The sequence below is a fragment of the Suncus etruscus genome, chromosome 4 (assembly GCF_024139225.1).
Source record: "Suncus etruscus isolate mSunEtr1 chromosome 4, mSunEtr1.pri.cur, whole genome shotgun sequence".
NCBI classification, from domain to species: domain Eukaryota; kingdom Metazoa; phylum Chordata; class Mammalia; order Eulipotyphla; family Soricidae; genus Suncus; species Suncus etruscus.
The window spans coordinates 18,973,737-19,000,832 of NC_064851.1; the positions used below are offsets into that span (position 1 = coordinate 18,973,737).

Consider the following 27,096-nt stretch of genomic DNA (forward strand, 5'->3'; position numbering starts at 1 on the left):
GAGTAAACTGTAAGCACTGCTGGGTATGACTCAAAACAGAAAAATAAAAGTACTAACCTTCAGTTGTCAGAATCCATTGCTTAATAGTCCGTGCTGTGAAAGGAACTATATTGAGCTAAAACAGTGCTCCCAAACTTATATGACCTACCATTTCCTTTTTCAGAAGAGGGGGGCTCAACACCCACCTATCTTTAAGCAAACAGAAAGAGGGACCTCTCTGGTCCCTCTGGATCTTTCCAGCAGGATTTGCCTCGACCACTTTGGGAAGCATTGAGGAAGGATGAACTCCCACTATCATCAGTTAGTGATGATGGTTGGTCATTATAGTTGTTTATCTCTGAGTGCTGTGTGATCAAAGAACCTCTTAATTTGATGAAAAACAAATTGGAGGGTTGGGGGCAGGAGTGGGAGACCTTTAACCTTGGAGTTGCTTGACCTTTATGTCATTAGTCAGATGATTTAATGTTAGTGATGCTGAGGGTCACATCAGCATTGCTAGGGTTCAGTCATAGTACTTATTCATGTCAGGCATGTCCTCAGCATTTGAGCTGGTTCCAGAAGACTGCCTGACTTAAGGATGATCATTTAGAAAGACATCACTACCTTTGCTCAGCATTTCATATGTCATCTTCCTCATCTTTTGTTTGGTTTACTTTCCTCACTGAAATCCTTGGATTTCAGCAATGTTTGATATTAAAGGTGGTTTGCAGTAGAATCACTTCTCATCATTCTGTCCTTTCTACATATTTATTTGAATCAGAACAATAGTATAAGGGGGTATACATAACCATCAAGCCATATGGGAGTGATCCTAGTACCACATATGGTACCCCAAGCCCCTCCAGAAGTAGTCCCTGAGCACAGAATCAGGAGTACTACCATGTGTGTTCAAAACAAACAAAAAAAACCCTCTTTTTTGTTTATTGTTATGATAACCAGAGGATAACAACTTTTGACTGTGGTGCTTGCACATTTAATTATAGAGCTTGCTGGAGATACAAACTTTAGCTGTTGTGATGCCCACACACACTTGATTGTGGTTTACTAACATACTTGTGGCGCCAAGGATTACAATAGTGTTGTCAGTGGAATCAGTGATGTGAGGTAGTGCTAGAGATTTGATTTTATATATATAAAATGGGCACTTCACCAGTGCCCTTTCCCACCACCAGTGCATCAATGTCCCCATTTTCCCCTCCCAACCACCCTCCCTCGCCTTCCTCTAGAGCAGACATTTTATTCTTTCCCTCTCCCTCTCGCCTTCCCTCCCTCCTTCCTAATGAACAGATACCATGCATATCACTTTATCTCCTCTCAGCACCCACTTCTTGTCCAGAGTGCTCAGTTCCAGGTATCGTCACCATGGACCTTTCATTACCCTAACTGCATCCACCACTTTTTGTGGCAAGCTCCCTACCATGGACTGGTCCTCCTGAGCCTCATCTCTATTGTCTTTGGATATTATTACTATACTATTTTTCCTTTTATATCCCACAGATGAGTGACATTATTTTATGTCTATCCCTCTCTCTTTGACTCATTTCACTCAGCATAATAATCTCTATATTCATCCATGTAGGGACTGAATTCTTTATAACCTGGACTTTTAAAGACAAGCAGGGTTTTAAAGGCAAGCATTCTACCAGTGAACTCCCTTTGTAGGGGTAGGGGGATAAATGCGATTGGAACATTTCCCTCAGTGTAGCATGGAATGACTAAAGGGCGCTGCCCCCCCCCTCTCCTGACCTGGTGGCCATCCCTTCTCATATTGCCACCTTTCTGACCTTTAGGAGGAGAATGAAGTCACTGAGTTCTTTGTGACCTTGGAGAAGGATCCCCAGCAAGAAGACTTCTTACAAGGCAGGATGCCTGGAAATCCCTATAGCAGCAATGAACCAGGCATTGGGCCACTTATGAGAGATATAAAGAACAAGATTTGCCAGGACTGTGACTTGGTGGCTCTTCTGGAAGATGACAGTGGGATGGAGGTAACAAAAAGGGGCAATGCTGACATGAGCTGAGATCAATATAGGTTCCTCCTAGAAGCTACTATAATTTGGGGAGGTATTTTGCTTCAGTTTACCTATAAAAGGGACTAGTGATTCCCATCTAGCTGCCTCACATGGTGCTAATTAATTATAAAGGATCCTGCCCACTGCCTGGCATACAGTAAACAAGTCACTTTGTTGTGTCATTAATATTCTTTAATTCTTATTCTCTAGCAAAAGGTACCCAGTGATTCCAATTTTATTAACTAACCTCTTCGGCCAAAGAATCAGTAGGGTGCTAACTTTCCTTGCCTCTGACCTGGGTTCAGCATCCCATATGATTTTCCCAAGCCCCACCAGTAGTATAATTCCTGAATGCAGAGCCTGGAATAAGCCCTGGCACTGCCACATGTAACCCAAAAATTAAAAGAAAAAGAAAAATTCCCTATTAACACTCAGCTTCAAATTCAGGTTTCTGACCTGTGATCTGATACCTCCTAGCAAACAGCCTCTGGGCTCTAGAGTTAAATTATCCATGGTGAAAAATATTGAGTGAAAGAGAAAAAAAAAATCACTCTTCCTGGTTCTCATCCTGAAATGGACTCAGGAGTAGAGAAGGTCTTCAACAAGAAGTTAACCTCAAATGTTGATCACACACAGAATGGTTAGAGGGAGAACCATGATACCTCAAAATGAATAATTAGGGGGGCCGGAGAGATAGCATGGAGGTAAGTCGTTTGCCTTTCATGCAGGAGGTCATTGGTTCGAATCCCGGTACCCCATATGGTCCCCCCTTGCCTGCCAGGAGCAATTTCTGAGCCTGGAGCCAGGAATAACCCCTGAGCACTGCCGGGTGTGACCCAAAAACCACTAAATAAATAAATAAATAAATAAATAAATAAATAATTAGAAGCAGTGACATTAAGTGCCTTTTGATCTTGAATTTTACTTGCCTTGCATTATTTTGAACAACCTTTTATTCTGTTCAGCTTCTAGTGAACAACAAAATCATCAGTTTGGACCTTCCTGTGGCTGAGGTTTACAAGAAAGTCTGGTGTACCACAAATGAGGTATGTGCATGAATGCTTGCTTTCTCCCCCGCCCTTCCTGGCTCTCTCTCTCACATCCCCCAAGAATGGCATGGTTACTTTGAGGATTGAAAGTATGGTTTCCCTTTTCTGGTTTACACCAGAGGGACAATTGTTAATAATCACCCTATTTCAGACTGCTTCTGAAGCTTTCTTTCCACTTTCTCCTGAGCTAAGCCTGGTCTCAGAGGCAGCAGCTTGTATAGAAAAAACCAATCATCATCTTTGGAAGCACCTGCTGAATGACAGTAAGGGAGCTTCAGGGGAAGATGAGCGGTTTGGGGCCTGCACACCACATGTTGGGCAGTGTGAGAAGCACTGTCGTGGGGAATGCCTATCTTTACTCTTCGCATGTGAGCTCCTCCAAATGAGATTCTCAGCCTTATGGCCTGCTCTGTTATCAGAGCACATGTCCAGTGACTGTGTCAAGGATTGAGCACGTTTCCGCTTGAATTGATACTCAGGTAGATATTCTTGAGGCAGGGAAAGGGAAATGAGGAAGTGTGGTGCTTTTGTCCCTTGGGCTGTCTCAGGGCTATCTGCCCACTCATGAAAGCCTTCCATACCTCTTTCAAGAGAGTATTGGGAGTTGTCTTCTGGAAAACTCTTGGCCAGTCGAACTAGTAGTTAATGCCAGGTCTCAAGGATGCACTGTTCTTGGGACTTTCCCTAAGGGCTTTTCCCTGGTAGTGTTTAAGGAGCTTCTGGGACTTATAACAGTGAGTTTCAGTCCCGGTGACCATGTGGTATGGAAGTGTCCAGCTATAGGGTCAGCCACCTGCAGATGGTGTGTATTTTATCTCCAGCTCATGTCTCTTCTTAATCACTCTCTTCGTTTTTCTTTCTCTTTCCTGCATTTCTTTTTATCCATCCCATTTCCTCTCTCTGTTCATGTTCTGAAATTCTTTATTAAATGATTCAAATGATTTAATTATATAAGCAGAAATGCCTCTGGAGTCTAAGCAACTCAACAGGGCCAGAGCAATGGCGCAGTGGTAGGGTGTTTGTCCATCCTGGCTGACTCAGGACAGACCACATTTCAATCCCAGCATCCCATATGGTCCCCCAAGCCAGGAGCGATTTCTGAGCACATAACCAGAAATACCCCCTGAGCATCACTGGGTGTGGTCCAAAAATTAAATTAGGGCCAGAGCAGTAGTATAGAGGGCATAGTACTTGCCTTGAATATGGCCAAGTTTAATCCCTGAAGCCCCAGATGGTCTCCACACTCTGTTCTGAGTACAGAGCCAAGTAAAAGACCTGAACGATGACAGGTATAATCCAAATACAAAAACACATTGAAAAGAAACTAAATTAGTTGTAGATTGTTGACATATGTGGGCCTTTAATTTTTTGTGTGTGTGGGTATGCTTTTTTTTTTTTTCACCATAAAATTTTAGAAGACTTAATTCACGTTGATGTAAATATTAGCAATTGGTCATTTTTAATATCAGTGAACAGTGTTATGCAAAAATGTTTAATCATATGGCAGGTATATTGTTAACTTTCAAAGAAACTGCCAAATTATATTCCACTTCAAATTTTTCTAGCAGTGTTTGAACGTTGCAGTTATTTTACAGGCTCACGAAAAACTTGCTATTGTCTTTTAATTTATTACATGTTTGAATTAATTCTCTCCTTTCTGTTCTCCTTTTGTGCTGGGAATCCTGGTTAGGGTTAACTGGTGTTTGATCTACCAGTTGACTGGCATTATTGCTAGAGGAATATGTAGCATTCAAGGCTTTTTGCCGTTGATTCGTTAGTATTAAAATAGAACAGCACTAGTGGCAGGAAATGCATTCTGGAGAAGGTGGTTGTACACTATATGACTGTAAGTCAATCATGAGCAACTTTATCTAAAAAAAAAAAAACTAGTATGAACTACCTTGTCACCATTGTGTTTAAAATAGAATAGAATAGCATAACTTCTGGTATACATAAGAAATTAAGACAATGGTGGGAATGTTGCACTGGTGAATGGGTGGTGTTCTCTTTTATAATTGAAACCCAATGTTTTTAATTATGGTGCTTAAATAAAAATATTAGAGCAATAGAGTTTGCCTTGTACAGGACCGACACTGAACGATCCATGGTTTGATTTCTGGCATCCCACATGGGTCCCCTGAGCCTGCCTGGAGCAATTTCTGAGCACAGAGCTAGAAGTAGCCCCTGAGCGCCGCCAGATGTGGCCCCAAAACCAAAATATATAAATAAATGTTTAAAAAAAAAGAAAAGAAAAAGGAAATTAAGACAGACTGTGGGTACTCTTATAAAATGAGTTATGGGGCTGAAGGGATAACACAGCCATAAGGCGTTTGCCTTGCATGCAGCCAACACAGGAAAGACCCTGGTTTGAATCCCGGCATCCCATATGGTCCCCTGAGCCTGCCAGGAGTGACCCCTGAATGCTGCCAGGTGTGGGACACCCCCCTCCCTAAAATGGAGTTATGGAAAACCAAGGAATGAACTTAGGCATCTCTCCTTTTGAAGCATGAGATACAATAGAAGTTCAGGAACATTTGACTCACATCCTCCACTTACCTGATAAATCATCTCTTCTGCTAATGCTTCGAGGCCTGTTCTGTTTCTTTCTCTTCCTGTCCATGTTCTTTGTCTGTTCTTTTTCTTAGGAGTTCCCTTTGGGCTTCCATACCTGGAAATATTTCTGGAACTGACTTTTTCATAGGTTCTTTTTACCCAGTGTTTTTTTTTTATTATTAGAGTAGTAACCTCTCCACTGTGTTTCCTACAGTGCAGTTCTCATACATACTATTTCTCATGCATACTAGAATGCCTCAATTAGTAGCTTACCTATAAATGAACTACATGAACTTCCATTTTAGTGAAACTACTAGAGTCTACTAATCTATAAAAGGCTCATTTGAATCATTTCATTAAGTTACAGATTGCAGCTTATGCACATTTCTATGAAGTCTTCTTGCTGCATAGTTATACTGTACAAATCAGCATCTTCAGAGGCAAAGATCATATAATATTTATTGCTGAGACTTGAATCAAAGCTTTTTGAGATAATTGACCCTCCTTGACCTAATTCCTTGAATATGGTCTCCACTGATTAAAGAAATTCTGAAGGAATATGAACTTTAAATGTATTCAACCTGGACTCAGAGGAGGATCATTTTGAATAAGCATTTTAACTGAGTTTTCAGGACTTCACTACTGTAATACTTAGCACTGAGTAAATCACATATGAAGAATACTTTTTATGTAATTTAATGAAATTAATGATTTATATCTATAAAATGCTTCACACAATTCTTGCCTGTGGTAGAGACAAAGTAAAAGTAGCTTCCTTTCCCTTGAGCATTTGGTTTTAAATATTACAGTTAAAACCTTAAAAAGACAAATAGTAGGGGCCGGAGACATAGTATGGAGGTAGGGCATTTGCCTTCCATACAGAAGGACAGTGGTTCGAATCCTGCTATCCCATATGGTCCCCCGAGCTTGCCAGGAGTGATTTCTGAGCCTAGAGCTAGGAGTAACCCCTGAGTGCTGCCAGATGTGACCCAAAAACCAAAAGGAAAAAAATAAAAGATAAATAGTAGATGTCGATATTGCTAAGGCTTTAATCAAGACTAGGTGTTTGGTCCTTTGCATTTTCTGGTCCTTTTTAAAAGTATACATTTTTCTCCTCAGGGAGAACCCATGAGGATTGTTTACCGAATGCGAGGGCTGCTGGGTGATGCCACAGAGGAGTTTATTGAGTCCCTAGACTCCACCACAGGTATGACCCCTTTTGACACACACTGTTGAATACTGGATTTCAGGATTAGAATTAACAAGAGGTTCATAATTTAGGATTCAGGAGTACTTGGACAAATAACCTCTTGTACTTCTTATTAAAATTATGGGACATTTTCTTCTCTGCTGTATTATGTATATGTCTATGGACTGATATTCTTGGGAGTCTCTTGGGTTGGGGAACAATTCAGAGGAAATGTAATTAGCAGCAAGTGAGCTGAGATTTATTTCTAGTTTTTTTATTTCATTGCTGGTCATGGTCTTATAAATTCATAAAATTAAGTAAATATTTGACTCAGTCTTTTAAAAATAACTACTAGGAGTGAGATCACATAATTTAATATCTAATGTCAACTCTTTTATAATGAAAAAGCAGACTAACAACCTGGAAGAGGACTTTGTATGAATCCCATTTTTACCCTTCCCTTTATTTCCCCTAGATGAAGAAGAAGATGAAGAAGAAGTATATAAGATGGCTGGTGTGATGGCCCAATGTGGAGGCCTAGAGTGCATGCTTAACAGACTGGCAGGGATCAAAGATTTCAAGCAAGGCCGCCATCTCCTAACAGTGAGTTGGAGACACCAAAGTGGGACCAGCCACTTAACTCTAGAAGGCAGCATGGTGCCATATGAACCAGAGCGAGTCAGAAAATTACCTGGCAACTTCCCTAAATTCTCCACCCTTAAGGTTCATTTCATGCTGCTCTCATTTTGGTCTGCTTCTAGAAAACCAGAATGACAAGTCTTGTCCTGGATCTGTTTGGTTTGTCTATCCCCTGTTTCCTCTCTATCCCTGCAGTTGCTCTGGTGCATTGTAGTACTAGTTAGTAATGCCAACAATAGCAGCAACAGTAGTACTATATTATTACTGCTTTGTAAGTGAATTTAGTAGCTTTTTTGGGGGCCAGGATTTAATTTGGTTATTCAGGTTATTACTAAGGAGTTGTGGTTTCCATAGGCTCCATAGATATTTCACTATTTTCACTTGGAGAAGACAGGAGAACAAAGTGCTCACTTTCATTTGACCTGTGTGCTTCTGAATTCCCACAACTATGAGTTTTAGAATTTTTTTATATTTATATTTAATTTTTATATATTATATATAATATATATGATACTTAATACTAAAATCTGAGTTTGCACTGAAATTGCCTTTAAGGCAATTGCCTTAAAGTTATTCATCATCTGTGCCATCAGGAATTGTGTTACTGCCATCATTTTAGAGATGTTAAGAGTGTTGTTCTGGGGCAGGAGAGAGAGTACAGTGGTAGGGCATTTGAATCCCGGCATCCCATAAGGTCCCCCGAGCCTGCCAGGAGCCAATTTCTGAGCAGAGAGCCAGAAGTATCCCCTGAGCACCGCTGGGTTTGGCCCAAAATCCAAAGCAAAAACAGGGTCTGCTGTTCAAAGTGTGAGCTTGGTTTGAGATCCAGGCACCTTCCCATGTTTCCTTAGTGATACTTAGACCTGCTAACCTCTTCGTTTCAATACCTGCTGCATTGTGAGCATATCTTCCCCCATTTCTTATAGATTTTTTCTTTATTGCCTTGTCAGGTGCTGCTAAAATTGTTCAGTTACTGCGTGAAGGTGAAAGTCAATCGGCAACAACTGGTGAAACTAGAAATGAACACATTGAATGTCATGCTAGGGACTCTGAACTTGGTGAGTGTGTGAGCTGCAAGAGATAAAGCCTGAGTCTCAGAAGTCTTAGGTGGCCAAAAGGGACCTCAGTTCTAGGCTAGGGTGAAAGGAGATTGTGTCCTCTTCAGCTCCTTCATCCACCTGGCTGGCTGACCTTAAGGATCCCATTATTCAGGGTGTTTCTCCTCCTATTGGCCCACTGCTTGTTGCTACATTGACATACTGGAGCTGATTTGTTTCTTTTCTGAATTCAGATCAGAGAAAAGATTAGTCTTTAGAACAGTCAAGTCTATATACCAACAGAATATAGTTCCATTGTTCCCAGAGCAATCAGAAAGAAACTGTGTCTGTCACATTGTCAAGGTCCTTGAAGCCCATGTGCTTGACTTTTCAAAAGTGTTTGTGCCCCTTTCTCCGTGGGAATGACTAAGTCTCTCTGCAGGCACTGTTAGCTGAACAAGAAAGCAAAGATAGTGGCGGTGCAGCTGTGGCTGAACAGGTGCTTAGTATCATGGAGATCATTCTGGATGAGTCCAATGCTGAGCCCCTGAGTGAGGACAAGGTGAGTGGGACCTGATTTTATCCAACGGTAGACACCGGGAGCCTGCATTCTCTCATTGCCAGCAACATGCTTGTTCATGCCTACCTAAGCCCAGCCAGGAATGATCGAACTTGCTTAGCTCAATTAATAGTGACATCATTGTACTGGACCTGAAACTGTAATTTCAGAGAAAGAAAAGAAAAGCTGTTAAAGATACTTTTGGGGGGGGCCAAACCCATAGGCGCTCAGGGGTTACTCCTGGCTATGCGCTCAGAAGTTGCTCCTGTCTTGGGGGACCTTACGGGATGCCAGGGGTTCGAACCGCAGTTCGTCCTAGGTTTGTGTGCGCAAGGCAGACACTCTACCACTGCACCACTGCTCCGGCCCCTGTTAAAGATAATCTTGTGGGCTAGCAGTGACTTATGATAAAGCTTATGCTTCACATTTGTGAAGTTTTTTATTAAATCAATCTCTAATAACCCCCCCAACCTTTCACATACTACAAGAGAATCTTTTACCTATAAGTTGTTCCTAACATGTTCTAGCTGATAGACAGGAGCTTAGTCTAACCCCTTATTTTACATTTGAGGAACTTATCCCAAAGGAGTAAAATGAGATGTTCAATGTTCAGTGGTTACTGAAAGACTTAGGTCTAGAATCCCAGTCTGCAGCTTTTACTTAGTTTTAGTTCATTTTCCATCTACCATGTTCGTTCTTACCAGTACTAGTGTTTCATTTGGAGATTAACAAATGGATATTAAGTAGCTTATCTTCTCTTGCAGGGAGACTAGATTGTATTGGTATACATTTTTTGATCATCCAAATCTATTAACAGCCATTTCAGAACCATAAAACTAAACTATTAGGTGGAACACAGGATCTTGGTTATTCCCCAAGGGTTATTAGAACCGAAGCTTCATAAGGTCTTCTTCTGGTGGCTCTGGGGATTGCATGACCTCCGAGATCAGTTTACGTCCTAACCTCAGTAAAATGCCTTCTATCCTCTGTTCTATTGCAGGGCAATCTCCTCCTGACAGGTGACAAAGATCAACTTGTAATGCTATTGGATCAGATCAACAGTACCTTTGTTCGGTCCAACCCTAGTGTGCTGCAGGGCCTGCTTCGCATCATCCCATACCTTTCCTTTGGAGAGGTAGAGAAAATGCAGATCTTGGTGGAGCGGTTCAAACCATACTGTAATTTTGATAAGTACGTAGCTTGGAATGCATATGGCTAAGTGAGATTCTCCACGAAACCCTGACTGTTGCTATGATACTAAGGAAGAACCAACTGAATTTCTCGTAGATTTTTGTATTCCAGTCTGACCATTAATGGGACATTGTCTATCTAGGGAGTCAATGATTAAATCTAGTTTTGTTAGATAGAATAGGCAGAGAAGGGGTAGTAGAAGCAAGCCAGCATCAACAGATAGTTTTTCTGTACTTCTCAGATCTGCTAAGTTGTATTTCTTTGCTTTTTAAATTAGATAGTGAGATGGGGCAAGGTGTGATAAGATGGAGAGAGTCATGTGGAAAAGCATGACTATACAAGACAATATTGGGAGTTAGGGAAACATAGCAGATAAGAGAAAGAGGAACAGAGGATGTCTATCATGCTAAGGAATCTAGTTTGTCTTATGGGCTTTTGAAGCTAGAGTGTTAACTGAGTTTGGAACAATTGGGTCACATCAATCCTTTTACATCATCATGCTCTGTTCTTCCCCTTAGGTATGATGAAGATCACAGTGGCGATGACAAAGTCTTTCTGGACTGTTTCTGTAAAATAGCAGCTGGCATCAAGAATAACAGCAATGGACATCAGCTAAAGGATCTTATTCTTCAGAAAGGAATCACCCAGAATGCACTTGACTATATGAAAAAGCATATCCCCAGTGCCAAGAAGTAAGAGTGACTGCTTTTCCTTCTCTTTATGGTTCCTGTCTTCTTTCCTCTTTGCATGAAGCATAATTGTTCCCCTTTGCCTGCGGTGTCCTGAAGCCCCCCCAGGGGGGACCCGGCCAGCAGGAATTAGCTGGAAAGGCTTCTCAGACAACCGCACTCCTATTTTGCTGAGTAGAAGAGCAACCACACCTGTAAAAAATCTGAAAGAGGTTAATAATAAAGACCCAAGGCAGCGTCTCACTGTTCAAGGGTACCTTTATTGGGCTACAGCTCCTTCTTATATAATGAAGGAGAAGGGGGCAGTACAAAGGTGATGTCAGTCATACTTTTGGCGCGAAGGCCCATACAAGGCAAGAATATATTTCAGGTTTCAAGGAACAAAGAAAGTTAGGCATTCTCTAAATAAGGAAGTGGGCAGCGGGCTAGGGGGGCTGGATGACCTTCAAGCTATGATGAACGTGCTGTTTCCATGGAAATTTCTAGTGTCCTTCTAGCTGCATTCCTAATTGCTTGACCATCAGGAGCTGGTGCAAGATGTGCTTGCCTCAGTGATCTTGAACAGACAATGTAGCATACATTTATTGATAATAGCCTAGTTCACTCCGAAATGTGGTCTTAAGGAGTGAGGCCTAGTTTCTGATAACGGTACCGGACAGTGTTGCTCTCCTCCGGGCTAGAGTTAATTATATCTACAGTTGCACATTCCTTTCTCTATAGCTCAAAAACTTACAGCAAGACTGCAAAATAGCTTTTAGGTGAAAAGCTGGAATATGGCAGAAAGAACAGCAAAATGGCCTCAAACAAGTCAGTCCCCAACATTTGCCCTTTTTGGAGTTTCCCTCTCCTTCTGGAAACTACCAAGTCATTGCCAAGTCCTTTGAGACTGAAGGAAGAAACGGCAGCCTGTTGGCATCTGTTTAATGTACTCATTGCTCTTGGCTTCTAGTGGAGCTGGGTGGTCCTTTTGTGATCCTTTCAGGGATGCTTGGAGAGACCCATTTAGCAAACCAGATTCAACAGCTGGTTTCCTTTGCCTCTTTGGCCTGCTAATAAGTATGTCTTTTGCCTTATAGTTTAGATGCTGACATCTGGAAAAAGTTTTTGTCTCGTCCAGCCTTGCCATTTATCTTGCGGCTTCTTCGGGGACTGGCCATCCAGCACCCAGCCACTCAGGTGAGTAGCTGGTCTGCACGTGGACCTTATTCTGGTGACTGAGGAAATTGTTCACTCTCATTACCCTCACCTATTTGCAGATGGGCCTTTAGGTGATTCTCTGATTTGTAGCATTCCCAGAGTGAAAGTGAATCTCAGAGGCCGTTGAGTACATCTCTGTAGAGAAGATTTTTGTCACACTTGTATTGGACTTATGCAAATCTTTCTTTTCTTGGGGCTTCTTTTCTTGTCTTATCAGCTAGCTGAGCTGCAGTTAAATTGTGAGGATGTGACTGGCCAGAGTGTAGCTTAGTTTTTGATTTCTTGGGAAAAAACAAACACAAAAACAAGACTCAGAGACATTTTAATGCCTCTGCCACCATTTTCTGCTCTCCCTCAGATTTAAAGCCTTTGTGCTCAGACGCACACCCCCATGCCACTCTCCAGCTCATCTCTGATCTCTCCTAACTGCTAACATGCCTTACTCTTCATAGATCCTAACTGACTTTGACATGTGACCTGGTTGGATATTTAAAATTTGATAGCTGTAAATGCTATTGTTAAGAAATAACACAGAGGGGGGGGCCAGAGAGATAGAACAGCAGTAGGGTGTTTGCCTTGCACGCAGCCAATTCTATATGGACGGTGGTTTGAATCTCGGCATCCCTTATGGTTCCCCAAGCCTGCCAGGAAGGATTTCTGAGTGCAGAGCTAGGAGTAACCCCTGAACACTGCTGGGTGTGACCCAAACCCCTCCCCCCCAAAAAAAAAAGGAGAGAGAAAGGAGGGAGGGAAAAGAAAAGAAATAACACGGAAATAATGGGTCAGAGTGATATTATAGTGGGTAACGTGTTTGCCTTGAAGGCTTCCAACCAGGTTTGGTCCCAGCTTCCCACATGACCCCCCTTCCCCCAGGCACCACCAGGAATAATTCCTAAGTGCAGATCCAGGACCCTGAGCACCACCACTGGTGGTGGCCCCAAAACAAAAACATAAAGAACACAGAAATCTTACATACTTGAAGCTGTTTCTCCCAGTGATGACAGCTTGCGGAGTTACAGTGTCAGAGTGGGGCTACCGATATTACTATTATCAAGGTTCAGGACACTTTATCACTCCAGTGGTTTCTCTTGATCTCTCTTAGCCTTGTCCACCTCACCATTAACCCTTGATAATCAATGATTTATTCTATTCAATAATCCTGTCATTTTACTGTTACATGTAAGTAGAATCAGGGGGATGTAAACTTTTTTGTTTCTTACTTGCTATTTTGGAGGGAATGTGACATCTGGTAGTGCTCAAGAGCTGACCCTGGCTTTGTGCTTGGTTCATTCCTGGTAGAGTTTAAGGGATTTTGTGGTACCAGAGATTAAACCTCAGCCTCCTACATGGACTCAGCCCCAGGATGGGTTTTTTTTAATACAACATAATTTGCCAGGAATTCATCTGGTTGTGTGTGTTAGTTGTTCCTTTTCACTTGCTCACTAGTGTTCTTTGCTGTAGCTGTTGAACCATTCACCCCCAAAGGGAATCTGAATGGCTTTGATTGGGTTTGTTACAAATAACATTTGTGAATGCTGATGGGCAGATTTTGTATGAATAGGTTTTCATTTTTGTGGACAGCATGCTACAATATGCCCAGTCATGCTTTGTATAATATTAGCATATTTAGTTTCGTAAAAACCACTACCACTCCTTCCAGGAGTGTCCTTTTACATTACCACCAGCACTGCTTGAGCGAGTCCATTGTCTAGCCTCAGCAGCATATACTGTTATCCCATGATTTTAATTTTTATTTCCTTAACAACTAATGATGCTTATCAGAATCATTTACGTGCTTCAACTATCTTACATTTAAGTTCATTTCTGTTAACATTTTCTACTTTTGATTTGCTTATTTGGGGTATACTTATTGGAAACTACCAGTGGTATACGTAGTAGTACTCAAGAAACCATATGGTGCCAGGGTTAGATAGAATTTGGGCCCTTCTCCTTTTCTTCCTTTGCCTTCTCCTTCTCCATCTCCATCTGTTCCATCCTCCTTCTCCTCCTCCTCTTGGTTTGGGCCTTGCCCAGCAGTGCTTGGGCTTACTCCTGGCTCTCAGCTCAGGAATTATTCCTGACAGAACTTGAGAACTATATGTGATGCCAGGGATTGAATATGTGTCAGCTACATAGAAGGCGAGTTTTATACACGCTTTACTATCATGTTAACACTGAGATTTGAGTCTTAGACTGGATTTTTTTGATTGTTTGTTTTTTGGGCCACACCCATTTGACGCTCAGGGGTTACTCCTGGCTATACGCTCAGAAATCGCTCCTGGCTTGGGGGGACCATATGGGAGGCCCGGGGGATCAAACCTCGGTTCGTCCTAGGCTAGAGCTTGCAAGGCAGAAGCCTTACCTCTAGCACCACCTCTCCGGCCCCTGGAATTTTTTTTTTTTATATTAGCAATAATAGAGGGCCCGGAGAGATAGCACAGCGGCGTTTGCCTTGCAAGCAGTGATCCAGGACCAAAGGTGGTTGGTTCGAATCCCGGTGTCCCAGATGGTCCCCAGTGCCTGCCAGGAGCTATTTCTGAGCAGACAGCCAGGAGTAACCCCTGAGCAATGCCAGGTGTGGCCCAAAAACAAAAACAAAAAAGAAACAATAATAGACAGAAGCCTTGAGTGGTCCACATTCTCATTTATACTTTGTTATGGTAAAGATTGATCTGTGTCTCACTTGGTTTCTTCAATTTAGTGGGGATAAGTCAAAATTTCAGTCCATTTTCATGGACATCCTTTTCCCTAAGTCTCAGATGTGTTTATGAGGAATAAATCAAGGAACACATTCTTTGATTTGACCAATCACAACACACTGGGTAAGCTTGGAACTCAAGTCAGGGATTCCAGGCTTACTTTCAGTTATAAGTTGAACTATTTTCTTTAGATTAATGCTTTAGTTCGATTCTTTTCATATAACTTACTTTTTTTCTTTTCTTTTCTTTTTTGGGGGGGTCCACACCTGGTAATGCTCAGGGGTTAGTTACTCTTGGCTATGCGCTCAGAAATTGCTCCTGGCTTGGGGGACCATATGGGACACCAGGGGATCAAACCACAGTCCGTCCTAGGCTAGCGTGGGCAAGGCAGACAGACTCCTTACAGGTAGCGCCACCATTCGGCCCCATTTTACTTTCAGTATATATCCTGTATCCATTGCATACCCAGAGCTACATTAGGCTAATAGACAGTGAACAGGGAGTAGAGAGAGGTGAGAACAGGATGATGGGGTGATAGAAAATGGTGTTTTTTTTATTTCGGGGGTCTCACACTCACACTTTGTGGTACTCTGGGGATCATTAAGTGGTGTTGGGAATAAAACCATGGTCGGCTACATACAAGGCAAGTTTACATTAGTCCTGGCCCCAAAGTGTGTATGTTTTGTGTGTGTGTGTGGGGGGGGGGGCACCTGCAAAGGCTTAGGTAAGAGAGCTTTAAAGAGTTACAAGAATTAAAAGCAGTAGCCTAGTGGAGGTAAGGCATGCATGAGGAACCTAATGACAATGATGATAACGTGAGACTGGACCATACTCTTCAGAGGAGTATACATTTTCGATTGAGGGCAGCATGCCTATAGTTAGAGGGAGAAAGAGCATTTGACAGCCTTTCATCATGATCTAGGTGTGAGATATTGGCAGCCTGAGCCAGTGCATGAGGTAGATGGGGAATAGTCTTAACACAGCCTTGGAGGCAGAATAAATAGGATTTGGAGATTGCACATGGGGAGTGTGCAGACAAAGTGTTCCGTCCTGAGTGTTAAGTTGAGCGTTGAGAAGCGTGAGACATGAGAGAACATGTCATCTTGCTGAGGTACAAATTTGAGGCTTACCTCCTGTGATAATAGATTTATGACTGGCTGAGTGAGGTGAGTGCTAAGCTTCCACATTGCAGGTTGCTTTCAAATTCAGTCATTGCCATTAGTTCACTTGTGGTGGGGGTGGCGGGGATTTTAGTGACACTCTTAATATGTCATAGAGAGATCATCTGCCTTCAATGTCTGAAGTTCCCCCCACTGTTTGATGGCTAGATGCTATAGAGTAATGACTGCCAGCCTCTTTAAACCCAAGGGCTTGCTATTAATAATAGCAATATTTTAGTGCCAGAGAGGTAGTACAGGAGATAAGTCTCTTGGCCCCTCGCGTGCAAGGCAAGCACCTTAACCCCTGTACTGTCTCTCCAGCCCCAATTTTTTTTCACTTACATTCCTGCTACAGTTGTTTTCTTCAGTATCCCTAAGTTGAGAAATACCTGTGCTGCTTCACTAAAGGGTTGTAGCCAAGTTCCTTTCCATTTCACTAGATGCTTTATGTCTAATTAATTGTTACCTAATTTAGTCCTCACAGCCACCCTGGGGGGAAAAAAACATTTTAAGGATGAGAACACTGATGCTAGCTCAAGAGTACTGTGACTGGGTGGGGGCCAGAGAGATAGCTTGACAGGCTAAGTGCTTGTTTTGCATGTGGGAAGCTTCATTTCTGGTACCACATGATCTCCCAAACAAAAATGGGAGTAGCCCTGGAGCACTCCCAAGTGTGTTCTAAAAACCACCCATCCCCGGCTCCCCACCCCCATATAATCAAAGGTCAGTGGCAGAGCTTAACTTGCTGTTTGGTTGAATCTCTCTCGAAGATACTCTAATAGAAGTGATTCTGATAGATGCTCAGCATAGTGGGCGAGATTGGCCACATTCCGTCGATGTCTCTAAAGCTCAAAACTCTTAGAATAAATACTTGTCAGTAGTTGACAGCACACATCTCTGGTCTCATTTGTAGGTTCTGATAGGAACTGACTCCATCACAAACCTACACAAATTGGAGCAGGTGTCCAGTGATGAGGGCATTGGAACATTGGCCGAGAACCTGCTAGAGGCTTTGCGGGAACACCCTGATGTGAACAAGAAGATCGATGCTGCTCGCAGAGAGACCCGAGCTGAGAAGAAGCGCATGGCCATGGCAATGAGGCAGAAAGCTCTGGGCACCCTGGGCATGACGGTAATGACTCTCCCAGAGTCTTCACAGTTTTTCCCACACTGTCGAAGAGATGGCCCTGGCAAAGGGAACAGAGAAGGTGAAGGGTGATCAGAAGGGACTGAGTGTATTAGGCATCCTGCCAGATGTTTTTCTGTCTTTAATCTTCCCTCGGCGGTTAGGGTTCTGCCAAATATGACTTAGAGGCTGACAAGTTCTTTAAAAAAGGTAAAAATGGTAGTACTAACCATTGTATCTTAAAAATGTGCTAAGTCACTATTTCTGAGGCATCTTAGATTGCATGTTTTTAAGCCCTCACAGACTCTGAGGTTGATATGATTCCAACTTCAGACAGACTGAGTTTGAAGGGTAAAGTAACAGGCCAAAGTACATGGTAAATAAGTGGTTGACAGGCTTTTGAGCCCGCTTATGTGACATGCAACTCTGTGCTCCTGTGGCTCTCCTACCTGAGCGGAGAATAGCATCCTGGGAGAGCCCCTCCAGAACAGCAATCATGAGTGTCAGCCACTGTAGAGCTGCCATGGAAGACTCTGAGCCTTGGTGTTGCTGGCACAAGGAAAGGGGGCCTTTTGAGGAGCAGGTGTCAGCTTGCCAAGGACACAGCTCGATGGTCTTTTGCTTCCGTGTTTCCTGGAGAATGACAGCAGAAGAATCTTGGTCTTAGTCTTCTTAGAAGCCAGCTAAGTAGATTGCCTCTCCTTGAAGCAGGGCTTACATGTATATAGGGCACATGAGCCTTGTTCCTGAGTGTTCCCCAGACTTGTGTTGGGGATAGAATGTTTCTCTGAGATGTTATGCGATTTTCTCTCTACAGACCAATGAGAAGGGCCAGGTAGTGACAAAGACGACACTCCTGAAGCAGATGGAAGAGCTGATAGAGGAGCCAGGCCTCACGTGCTGCATCTGCAGAGAGGGCTACAAGTTCCAGGTACCATCTCTGGAAGGGCATGTGGGTGTTCACGGTACAGCCAGGCCTCTTGTTCCAACAGTGCCTTCACCTGCAGGCTTTGTGTTCTTTTTTTTTTTTTTTTTTTTCTTTTTTTGGGGGGCCACACCCGGTAACGCTCAGGGGTTACTCCTGGCTATGTGCTCAGAAGTTGCTCCTGGCTTGGGGGACCATATGGGACGCCGGGGGATCGAACTGTGGTCCGTCCAAGGCTAGCACAGGCAAGGCAGGCAAGGCACCTTACCTCTTGCGCCACCGCCCGGCCCAGGCTTTGTGTTCTTACACATCGTAGGACATGCATCTCAACACCATTTGGGAGGCAGGAAGTCAGACAGCTGCTGGTTCTCTTTGGCTTTTTCCTTCATGCTAGTTCCCGTGCCCAGACTTTATATAAACGGAGTAATTTTATGTTTCAACTTTCTAAAGCTCCAGTTTATAGATAAGAAAGCAGAGGTGTCATTAATGCAGTATATCTATCATTGGTTCCAGTGCTCTTTATTGTAACTGCAGCTGCCAGGTGATTCTATCCAGATCTCTTTGTTACTAAGGTGGCAATTGTGGTCATTGTCTTTTTTTATTCACTATTTTTATCCCCTCCAGGTCTAGAAGACCCAGTGTGCCTGTCTCTGGGCCAGAGCTTTTAAAAACACACCGTCTGAGTTTAGCTATCTACTGAGTTTCTCCCTGGTTGAGAGTTGCCTTCTCTTTTCCTTCTACTTTCAATAAACCTTTCTTTTTCTTTTTTTTTTTTTTTCTTTTTTTTGGAGGGGGTGCCACACCCGGTGGTGCTCAGGGGCACCATATGGGACTCCTGGATTAGAACCAACCACCTTAGGTCCTGGGTCGGCCGCTTGCAAGGCAAACACCGCTGTGCTATCTCTCCGGCCCCAAACCTTTCTATTAAAAAAAAAAAAAAAAAAAAAAGGCAGAAAACATGTCATCCCGCTTCTATTCAGAAATCTGGGCGATATGATCTTAGCTTTCCCAGCCTACAGGACTTAAAGGTATCTGTCCACCCCAACTCCAGTTTAAGATGACTGCATCGTTGCCAATGTTTTGATGGTCAAGACCCCTTGGCATAGAGCACTACACTCTGTTCTCTCGCTGGCTTTTTGGGTTGCCGATGCATTTTGAAGAGCAAATGACTTTTTCAAGAAGTCACTATATTAATTCATTTTCAGATACCTGAAGCAGAAAGGAAAAAAAGCCAGTTTGGACTTGTTCCTGCCTTTCCATCTGTATAGCACCTGCTTTATTTGGGTTGCTCCCTAAACTCTGTATCTTATTAGGACTGGCTTGCACCAGTCAGGTGCTTACCAAGAAACTGAGGATCATCCTGTCCCCTATTTTCCACTGTCCTGAATATGGCAATTCCCTGGGAGAACTGAGTTGCGTCCTCTCTGCCTGCTTCACTTTTTTCCAAAGCCTGATGTGTGAATCCTCACCTTCTGGTGTTGTCTTGGCAGCCTGCAAAGGTCCTGGGCATCTACACCTTCACCAAACGGGTTGCCCTGGAGGAAATGGAAAATAAGCCCCGGAAGCAGCAGGGCTACAGCACTGTGTCACACTTCAACATCGTGCACTATGATTGTCACCTGGCTGCTGTCAGGTAAGGCCTGCGCCTGAGTGGCCACATAGTAGCTTCTCCCTCGTGCTGGCTGTAGTGGTAACTAGAGTGGTAGGTAGTCTAGTTACTTCAAAGGAGCGGGCAGCTTGCCTCTAATCTTGGAGCGGTGGGGAGCAAGGCAGCTCTACCGTGGAAGTCCAGGGCAGGAAAAGGCAATCCTGTTGACTTATAGTGCTTTACCATGTGTTTACCCTGTGGAGATTGACAAATGGCTAATCTGTGCATGGAGTCAAGAGTCTGGGCTAAGTTGAGAAAAAATCTTTATTCAGGGGGTTAAAAAGATGGTTTTTAGGACTAGATCACTTTGTTAATCAGAATAAGTTCTGGATTTCTTTGCACACATATGCTTACAGAAGAGGTGCGTTTGCAAGTCTTCTACCTCCACTCATATGCCCAGGTACCCTGTTCGCAGATCCATGGTCTCTTTCTCTCCCAATCTAGATTGGCTCGGGGCCGGGAAGAGTGGGAAAGCGCTGCCCTTCAGAACGCCAACACCAAGTGCAATGGACTCCTGCCGGTCTGGGGGCCTCGTGTCCCAGAGTCAGCATTTGCCACTTGTTTAGCAAGGTGAGTGCTACACTTTCAGAGTACTTCTAACATGCTCCACATGAGAGGTGGGCGGAGGGAAGTGTGAAAGCTGTGGCGATACTGTCTTCCTCAGAAGATAGTGTTTCCTTTACTAGAAACTCAAGTCTCACTGCTTGCTGAGAGGGGCCAGCACCCTCAATATCCAGGACACCATGTGGAACTTCTAGTCATTGGTTTGTTGATCTTAGGGCTAAGGGAAGCTCTTGACTTGATCCTTGTGGCAAAAAATTTCACACCTATGTCATGTAGGTACACCTCTGAGCTTAGATAATACAGCAGGTAGGATGCTTGCTTTACATTTGACCAACCCAGGTTTGGTCCCCAGCATCCCATGTAGTTCCTCAAGCCCACTAGGAGTGATCCCTGAGTGCAGAGCCAGGAGTAACCCCTGAGCATCACCAGATATGCCCAAAACCAAACAGACAAGCAAAAAAATAGACATTGGGAATCTTGGACTTTCAAAAGTTGCATCATCATAAAAGTTTCAATCAGAGTAGTAAAGCTTATGCCTTGTGGAGTGGCACTTCTACCTAGATCCTAATTTCAACCTAAATCCTCAAGAAAAGTACATTAACATATAACAGGCACCTGGTTGGGGCCTGAAGTGAAAGCAGAAGCAAAGGGCACTTGCCTTGCCTGCAGCCAATCTATTTAACCCTGACCCTTTTTTTGTGTGTGTGTGTTTGTATGTTTTTTGCTTTTGGGTCACACCCAGCAGTGCTCAGGAGTTACTTCTGCCTCTGTGCTCAGAAGTCACTCCTGGCAGGCTCGGGGGACTATATGGGATGCCAGAATTTGAACTGTGTTGCCGTGTGCAAGGCAAATGCCTTAGTGCTGTGTTATCACTCCAGCCAATCCTGGCATTTTAGATGTTTCCCCCAAGCCAACTAGGAGTGATTCCTGAGGGCAGAGCCAGGAATAACCCCTGAGTACCACTGAGTATGGCAAAAAATAAAATGTAGGCACTTGGTAGTAATGTAAAAAGTAATGGTGCCTCTGGCCCCCTGCTTCTGCTCCAGATGAAGACATAGAGGCACAGAAAAGTTGAGTAACTTAGTCAAGGTGGCACAGTCACTTTATTAGCCAGAATAAGTTCTAAAATTCGTTTCCCAAATATACGTGCAGAAGAGACACAGTATGCTCTGTGCCACTGTCCATCAAGAAATGAAGGCTCCCCACCCCCACTAGCCAGTAAACTCTGGGCAGAGGTAAAGAGAATCCATTGACTCCAGCAGCATTGATTTCAGCCCAACCATGCCCTGGGTGCTCCCTTTCGTCTTTTTGCCCATTTGTGTCGCCTTTGTAGCCATCAAGCAAGACTTGGCTCTGCCTCTCAGACTGGGTCTTCAGGCGCCTGCTTCCATTTCAACATCGTCTCTACTTCCCCCCCAGGCACAATACTTACCTCCAGGAATGTACAGGCCAGCGGGAACCCACGTACCAGCTCAACATCCACGACATCAAGCTGCTCTTCCTGCGCTTCGCCATGGAGCAGTCATTCAGTGCGGACACCGGTGGGGGCGGCCGGGAGAGCAACATCCACCTGATTCCCTACATCATTCACACTGTGCTTTATGTCCTAAACACGTCAGTATCTCGAGTCCCCGTGTGAGCCCCTTGCCCTCCGCCCAGAAAGGCCTCCCAGCTTTTTCCTGATTTGATCCAGGGCAGATATCTCACCTAAGTTAACTTTGTCCAGAGGAGGAAGGTGTAGTTGTGTCTTGTCCAAAAATGTCCTATTTCCCACTGTGGACAGCTAACAACTTTTATTAACATCTTTTATTGGCCTGCAACCTGAAAGGAGCAGGCAGTGGAAGAGGCCAGAACACTGAGGCTTCTGCTTTCTAGACTGCCAGGGGTGTGGAAGGGGATGATGGAGCCACCACTACAGATACAGTGGCAATCGGAGCCACATAATTGGCCCAGATGAATGTTTCACAGCCAGAGAATGTGGCAGAACCAGGACCCATTTCACTGATGGAAACTGTAATTGTTATCTGTGTTTCCTCATCAGTGAATCTTGCTTCTGGCATGTAAGGATCACATGTGAGGTTGTAAAAGATCACCTGTGAAAGCCAACTGAGAAGAGGGCAGTCAGGGAAAAGCAGGTTCTTTACTGGGGGACGCACCTGACCAGTGTTCAGGAGGCCCAGAGGCTGCTTCCATTGCTGTTTGGCCAACAAGGTTGGTGACTCAATGCAAGGGTCTGAGGATGTGCTCGTGTTCAGGCCCTTGCTGCTATCTCAGCAGTGCTTAGTGGTCATGCATTTACAGTTTAGGGAACTGAACCCGCTTTAGGCACAGGCAAGGTTTGTTTCTTGGCCCCAGTACTATCTTCCCCATCCCCTAGAATAGTATTTTTATCTGTATGTAAGTTACAGAATAGTAACTTAAAAGTTACGTAAAAGTGATTTTGTTGGTTGGTTGGTTGGTTGGTTGTGGGGCCTTGCCTGGTGTTGCTTGGGTGCTACTCCTGGCTCAGTGCTATGGAGTCACTTTGAGCAGTGTTGGAGGACGATGTTGTCTCTGGATTTGAACCCTGGCCTCCTGCAGAGTACATACTCAACCTGTCAAGCATCTCCCACTATATTTGGTTTGTTTGGATCCTCTGAGCAGTGTTCAGCATGTCCCAAACTCACTCCTGGCTCTGTAAGAGCCACCCAGGCCCTATCTAGAGGTACTTGGGAGACCATACAGTGCCAGGGATAGAACCCAGGTTCATGCACACAGAAGACAGGTACACCAATTCTTTGAGATGCCTTCTAGCTCCTTCAAAGGGAGTTTTTTAAGCATAGAGAGGTAGGGAATAAATAATGTCCTTTCAGTCTACCCCAGTTTTTGTGAGCAAATTAAGAGATTCATATGCCATTGGTTTCATACTTAAGGTTCATCTCAAGAGAGTCAGATCTTTGAAACGGAGAACTGACAGGCTGTTGAAAAGTATGGTCAGTCAAACTACAGCAGCTACAGTACAGAGGAGGTGACAGGACACTCTGACTCTTGGCCTTTGTGGTCTTCTGTAGTGTCATTTTTTTCCCTCCTCTCCTATCTCCTTTGGGAGCTCAAAAATTAACCTGGGGACCACAGGCCTCCATGTCACAAAGATGGGCAGACAGGGTGCTCTCGGTGTGTTCCCACATCTGTGAGCAGACAGCATACACATCAAGGCTCAGTCCCTTATTGGAGATCATTGCAAAGTACCATGTCACGGTCACTGTGATCAGTTAAGGGCTCACTTAGAAGCTTCCTGGGGCCTCCTTAACTCCTCATCTCACGATGATGGGAGTGTCCCTAGCTAGGGAACTACCTTTGAAGGGAGTTTTTCTTTTTTTTTTTTTTTTTTTTTTGGTTTTTGGGCCACACCCGGTGACGCTCAGGGGTTACTCCTGGCTATGTGCTCAGAAGTCGCTCCTGGCTTGGGGGACCATATGGGACGCCGGGGGATCGAACCGCGGTCCTGTCCAAGGCTAGCGCAGGTAAGGCAGGCACCTTACCTCTTGCGCCACCGCCCGGCCCTGGAGGGAGTTTTTCTTTGAAGGCCTCTCATACCCTGAGCTCTAGAGTTGTTGAGCAGGCCCTGCCATGGCAGAGGTTTCTGATACCCAGCTCCACAGTATCAAGTTGCCTATCGCCCTCAGTTCCATTCGTGCCCATTCTTTGGGCAGCAGAAGGAAGTGGGTTATGTTTACCTCCCCTCCCTGTTTCCTTGCACACAGTTCATTGTCTGACAGTGCCCTATTGTCAACCTGATAGCTTTGGTTCTAGTGATCCTTAATTTTCCAGTGTTGTGTTTTCTTTCTCTATCTCTCCTCTCCACCCTAAGAAAAGATAAATTAAGATAAGACACCAGCCAGTCTATTTTTCAGTGCTAGGGATGAAACACAGGGTCTTACACATACAAGGCTCGGGCCTTGAGCTCTTCTGCCTGAATGGTTAATGGAGAGAGGAGAGCCCCTGAGTGGGCAGTTCCTCCTGATACAGAGAACAGTAGTATCAGATGCAAGCCAGAGCCACTTCCCGTTTGCTTAAAGAAGGTAGACTTAGGGAGTAATCCCTCCTGCCCATATGCCAAATAACTTTGGGACTCTGGTTCTAATGCCAGAAATTTAGGCTTTGGGTTAGCTTCTCAACAGTCTCGCTACCAATTTGGTGATTCTCTATGTCTTTGGGAGCAGAATAATATACTCCCTGTATTGTGGTTATTTTCTTCTATAAAGTTGGTGGGAAAGTTTGAAATTGTACTTGTCTCATCAGAATAGCCTGAGGGTTAAATAAGATCCTGGTAGAAAGCTTTTGTACGGTGCCTGTATTACTATCTTCGTATCACTAAAGTCAGGCATGAGCGAGAACTAGCAGCAGTGCTTACTTGGAAGAAGCTGTTCTGAGCTGGAGCGGTAGGACAGCAGGTAGGCTATTTGCCTTGCACACAGCCAACCCAGGTTCAATTCTCAGCATCCTATATGGTCCCCTGAGCCTGCTGGGATTTATTTCTGAGTGCAGAGCTAGAAGTAACCCCTTCACCTGGGTGCCACTAGGTGTAGCCCAAAAACCAAAAGAAAAGAAAGGGAACTGTTCTGATGAAGGAAAGAAGGCTTGAATATATACAAAAATTAACCTAAATAGCCTAGGGAGAGAACATGGGGGCCAAAGTCATGTGAACAGCTCAGCTCTCAGAAGACCAGAGGGTAGTGGGGGAGAAAGCCAGACCCTGCACTGAGTCAGTCTGGATTTCCCTCTCCCTCCATTGATTTCTGGCATGGGAGCAGGAAGCCAGCAAGCACCTTGCTCTTCTCTGGGCTTCAGATTTCGTAAAGAGATACTAGCCACCCCCTCCAAGAGATTTTAGGGTACTTTCCAGGGGCAGTGTTAGGAATGTGGAAGAGCAGTAGTTTGAGGTTGTGCTGGAGCTGAGCTGGGAAGTGGGGAAGGAGCCTAGGGAGATGTCACCAAAGGGTCTGAGGGAGAAATAGGATTTCTGGGGATGATGTGAGAGAGGAGGTAAATTGTGGATGGGCATATCCAGTGATCCAAGTGTTTGAGAAACAGAGCAGACAGATGGAACAATTCATTCCTACTTCTCCCTTGGTTTCACTGCTCTCATTTTCTTTTTTTTCTTTTTTATTAACTTTTTATTTTTAATTATGAAAACAAAGATGCAAAGAAAGAGGACAAGGTAAAGTTACTGGGGAAGGACAATCACCCATAAACAGAATTCTCAGAAGTCCCCTTGCTGATACCTTAATTTTGAACTTTCAGCCAAAGAACATTAAGAAAAATAAAACAGAACCCATGTACAATTACTCTGTCCCTCAAGTCCCCAGATTGTAGTACATTATAATATTTCTTAGCAGTACACAAAGCAATCTAAATCATTGCACTCTTTTGTTCCAGAACCCGAGCAACCTCCCGGGAGGAAAAGAACCTCCAGGGCTTCCTAGAGCAGCCCAAGGAGAAGTGGGTGGAGAGTGCCTTTGAAGTGGATGGGCCCCACTACTTCACAGTCCTGGCCCTCCACATCGTGCCCCCTGAGAGGTGGAGGGCCATTCGTGTGGAAATCTTGCAGAGGCTGCTGGTGACCTCTCACGCTCGGGCCGTAGCACCAGGAGGAGCCACCAGGTCGGTATCTGCTGCGGGAGATCATCTTCTAGGCTGCCTGTCTCCCGTGTGTGTGATGAACTCTGCCTGTCTGTGTGCATGCCAAGTGGACTCTTACCTGGCTGGTCATTGACACTGGCCCTGCTTAGTCTGTCACATTAAGGCAACCTCACTGATGAAAGAAGTTAGGGCCAGCAGAGGCCTCAGACAGCTAACAAGACTTTCTTAGTCTTGCTGTTCTGGGCATAAACCAGAAAAATTCTGCATGGTTGCTACCGGAAAATTTCTTTTCCGAAATGAAAATGCTTGTCATCTCTCCCTCCCTGGTTAAATTTCCGTCCTGTCCCATGTTCTACAGTCTCTCCTAGTCCCATGGGCACCTTTCACAATAGGCACAACACTACAGGAAGTGGTCTTTGTGTTCATGACCCTTGTGCTATACTATGTGTCATGGGAAGTGTCAAGAGAAACAACAGCCAGAAGCCCTTGAGTTGCCGCACAGGGAGTGGATGCATTGTGGGCACCACACTCAGTGGCCCTGCACTCCCTTCACCTTGGCTACAAAGAAGGGTATAGGTTTGTTACCCTGCTTCTGCTTTGAGATAGGTATGCTGCACTGTTAGGAGACCTCTCTGCAAGCACTTTACTGGCTTCTGAGACAGCATGTCCCTGTCAGTAGGCCAGCAGGGGAACAGAACTTTCTGGTAGCACACCAGCTAGCTCCCACCTCTGTGTATGAAGTGAAACAAGCTTACCAGATTCCCGCCAGATCCCTGCCCATTCCACACTGAGCTCTTTGCAGTGGTGTGCATTGCTCCAAGTCAGCAGTCAGGCCTGGTAGGTACTGTGAGTTTGGTAGGCCGCTCTGCTCTGTATCCATAGCACGCAAAGTATCTTTTAACTGGGCATAGGCATACAGTGGCAGGTGTGACATGGAGCCCAGGAGAGCTGTTCCACTTTCCATTAGGAGACAAGAATTCATTACTGTTCCAGGCAGTTAAGAAAAACCCGATTTGGTCACAGCTCAATTAGGAAATCCAGTGTGAGCTGTACTCAGGAGTTGCCTTTTCTCTGTAGCACCTTAGTCACCTTTACTAATTAACCATGCGCGATTAAGTTGGGCAGGTCACTCAGGATTCCTGCTTACCCAAGCAAAGTGGCCATAACTAAGAAACTCGAGACAGGAGACCCGTGTTGGTGCTGGGCGTGTGCACGGAGTTGGAATAAGCTCCAAGAA

The 27,096-nt window shown here is 44.4% G+C and overlaps 2 protein-coding genes across 2 annotated transcripts in view; one reads left to right on the top strand and one right to left on the bottom strand.

Moving 5' to 3' along the window:
* Nucleotides 1–9,056, top strand: part of UBR4 (ubiquitin protein ligase E3 component n-recognin 4) — a 123,764-nt gene extending 114,708 nt beyond the window's left edge. Inside the window, 6 exon segments of the mRNA XM_049772526.1 lie at nucleotides 1,791–1,988; nucleotides 2,978–3,058; nucleotides 6,734–6,821; nucleotides 7,279–7,406; nucleotides 8,393–8,500; nucleotides 8,922–9,056. Coding sequence (XP_049628483.1) covers nucleotides 1,791–1,988; nucleotides 2,978–3,058; nucleotides 6,734–6,821; nucleotides 7,279–7,406; nucleotides 8,393–8,500; nucleotides 8,922–9,056 — 738 coding nt within the window.
* The window catches only part of HTR6 (5-hydroxytryptamine receptor 6), a 742,605-nt gene that overhangs the window by 500,178 nt on the left and 215,331 nt on the right, over nucleotides 1–27,096 (bottom strand). The gene's annotated exons all lie outside the window — the stretch shown is intronic.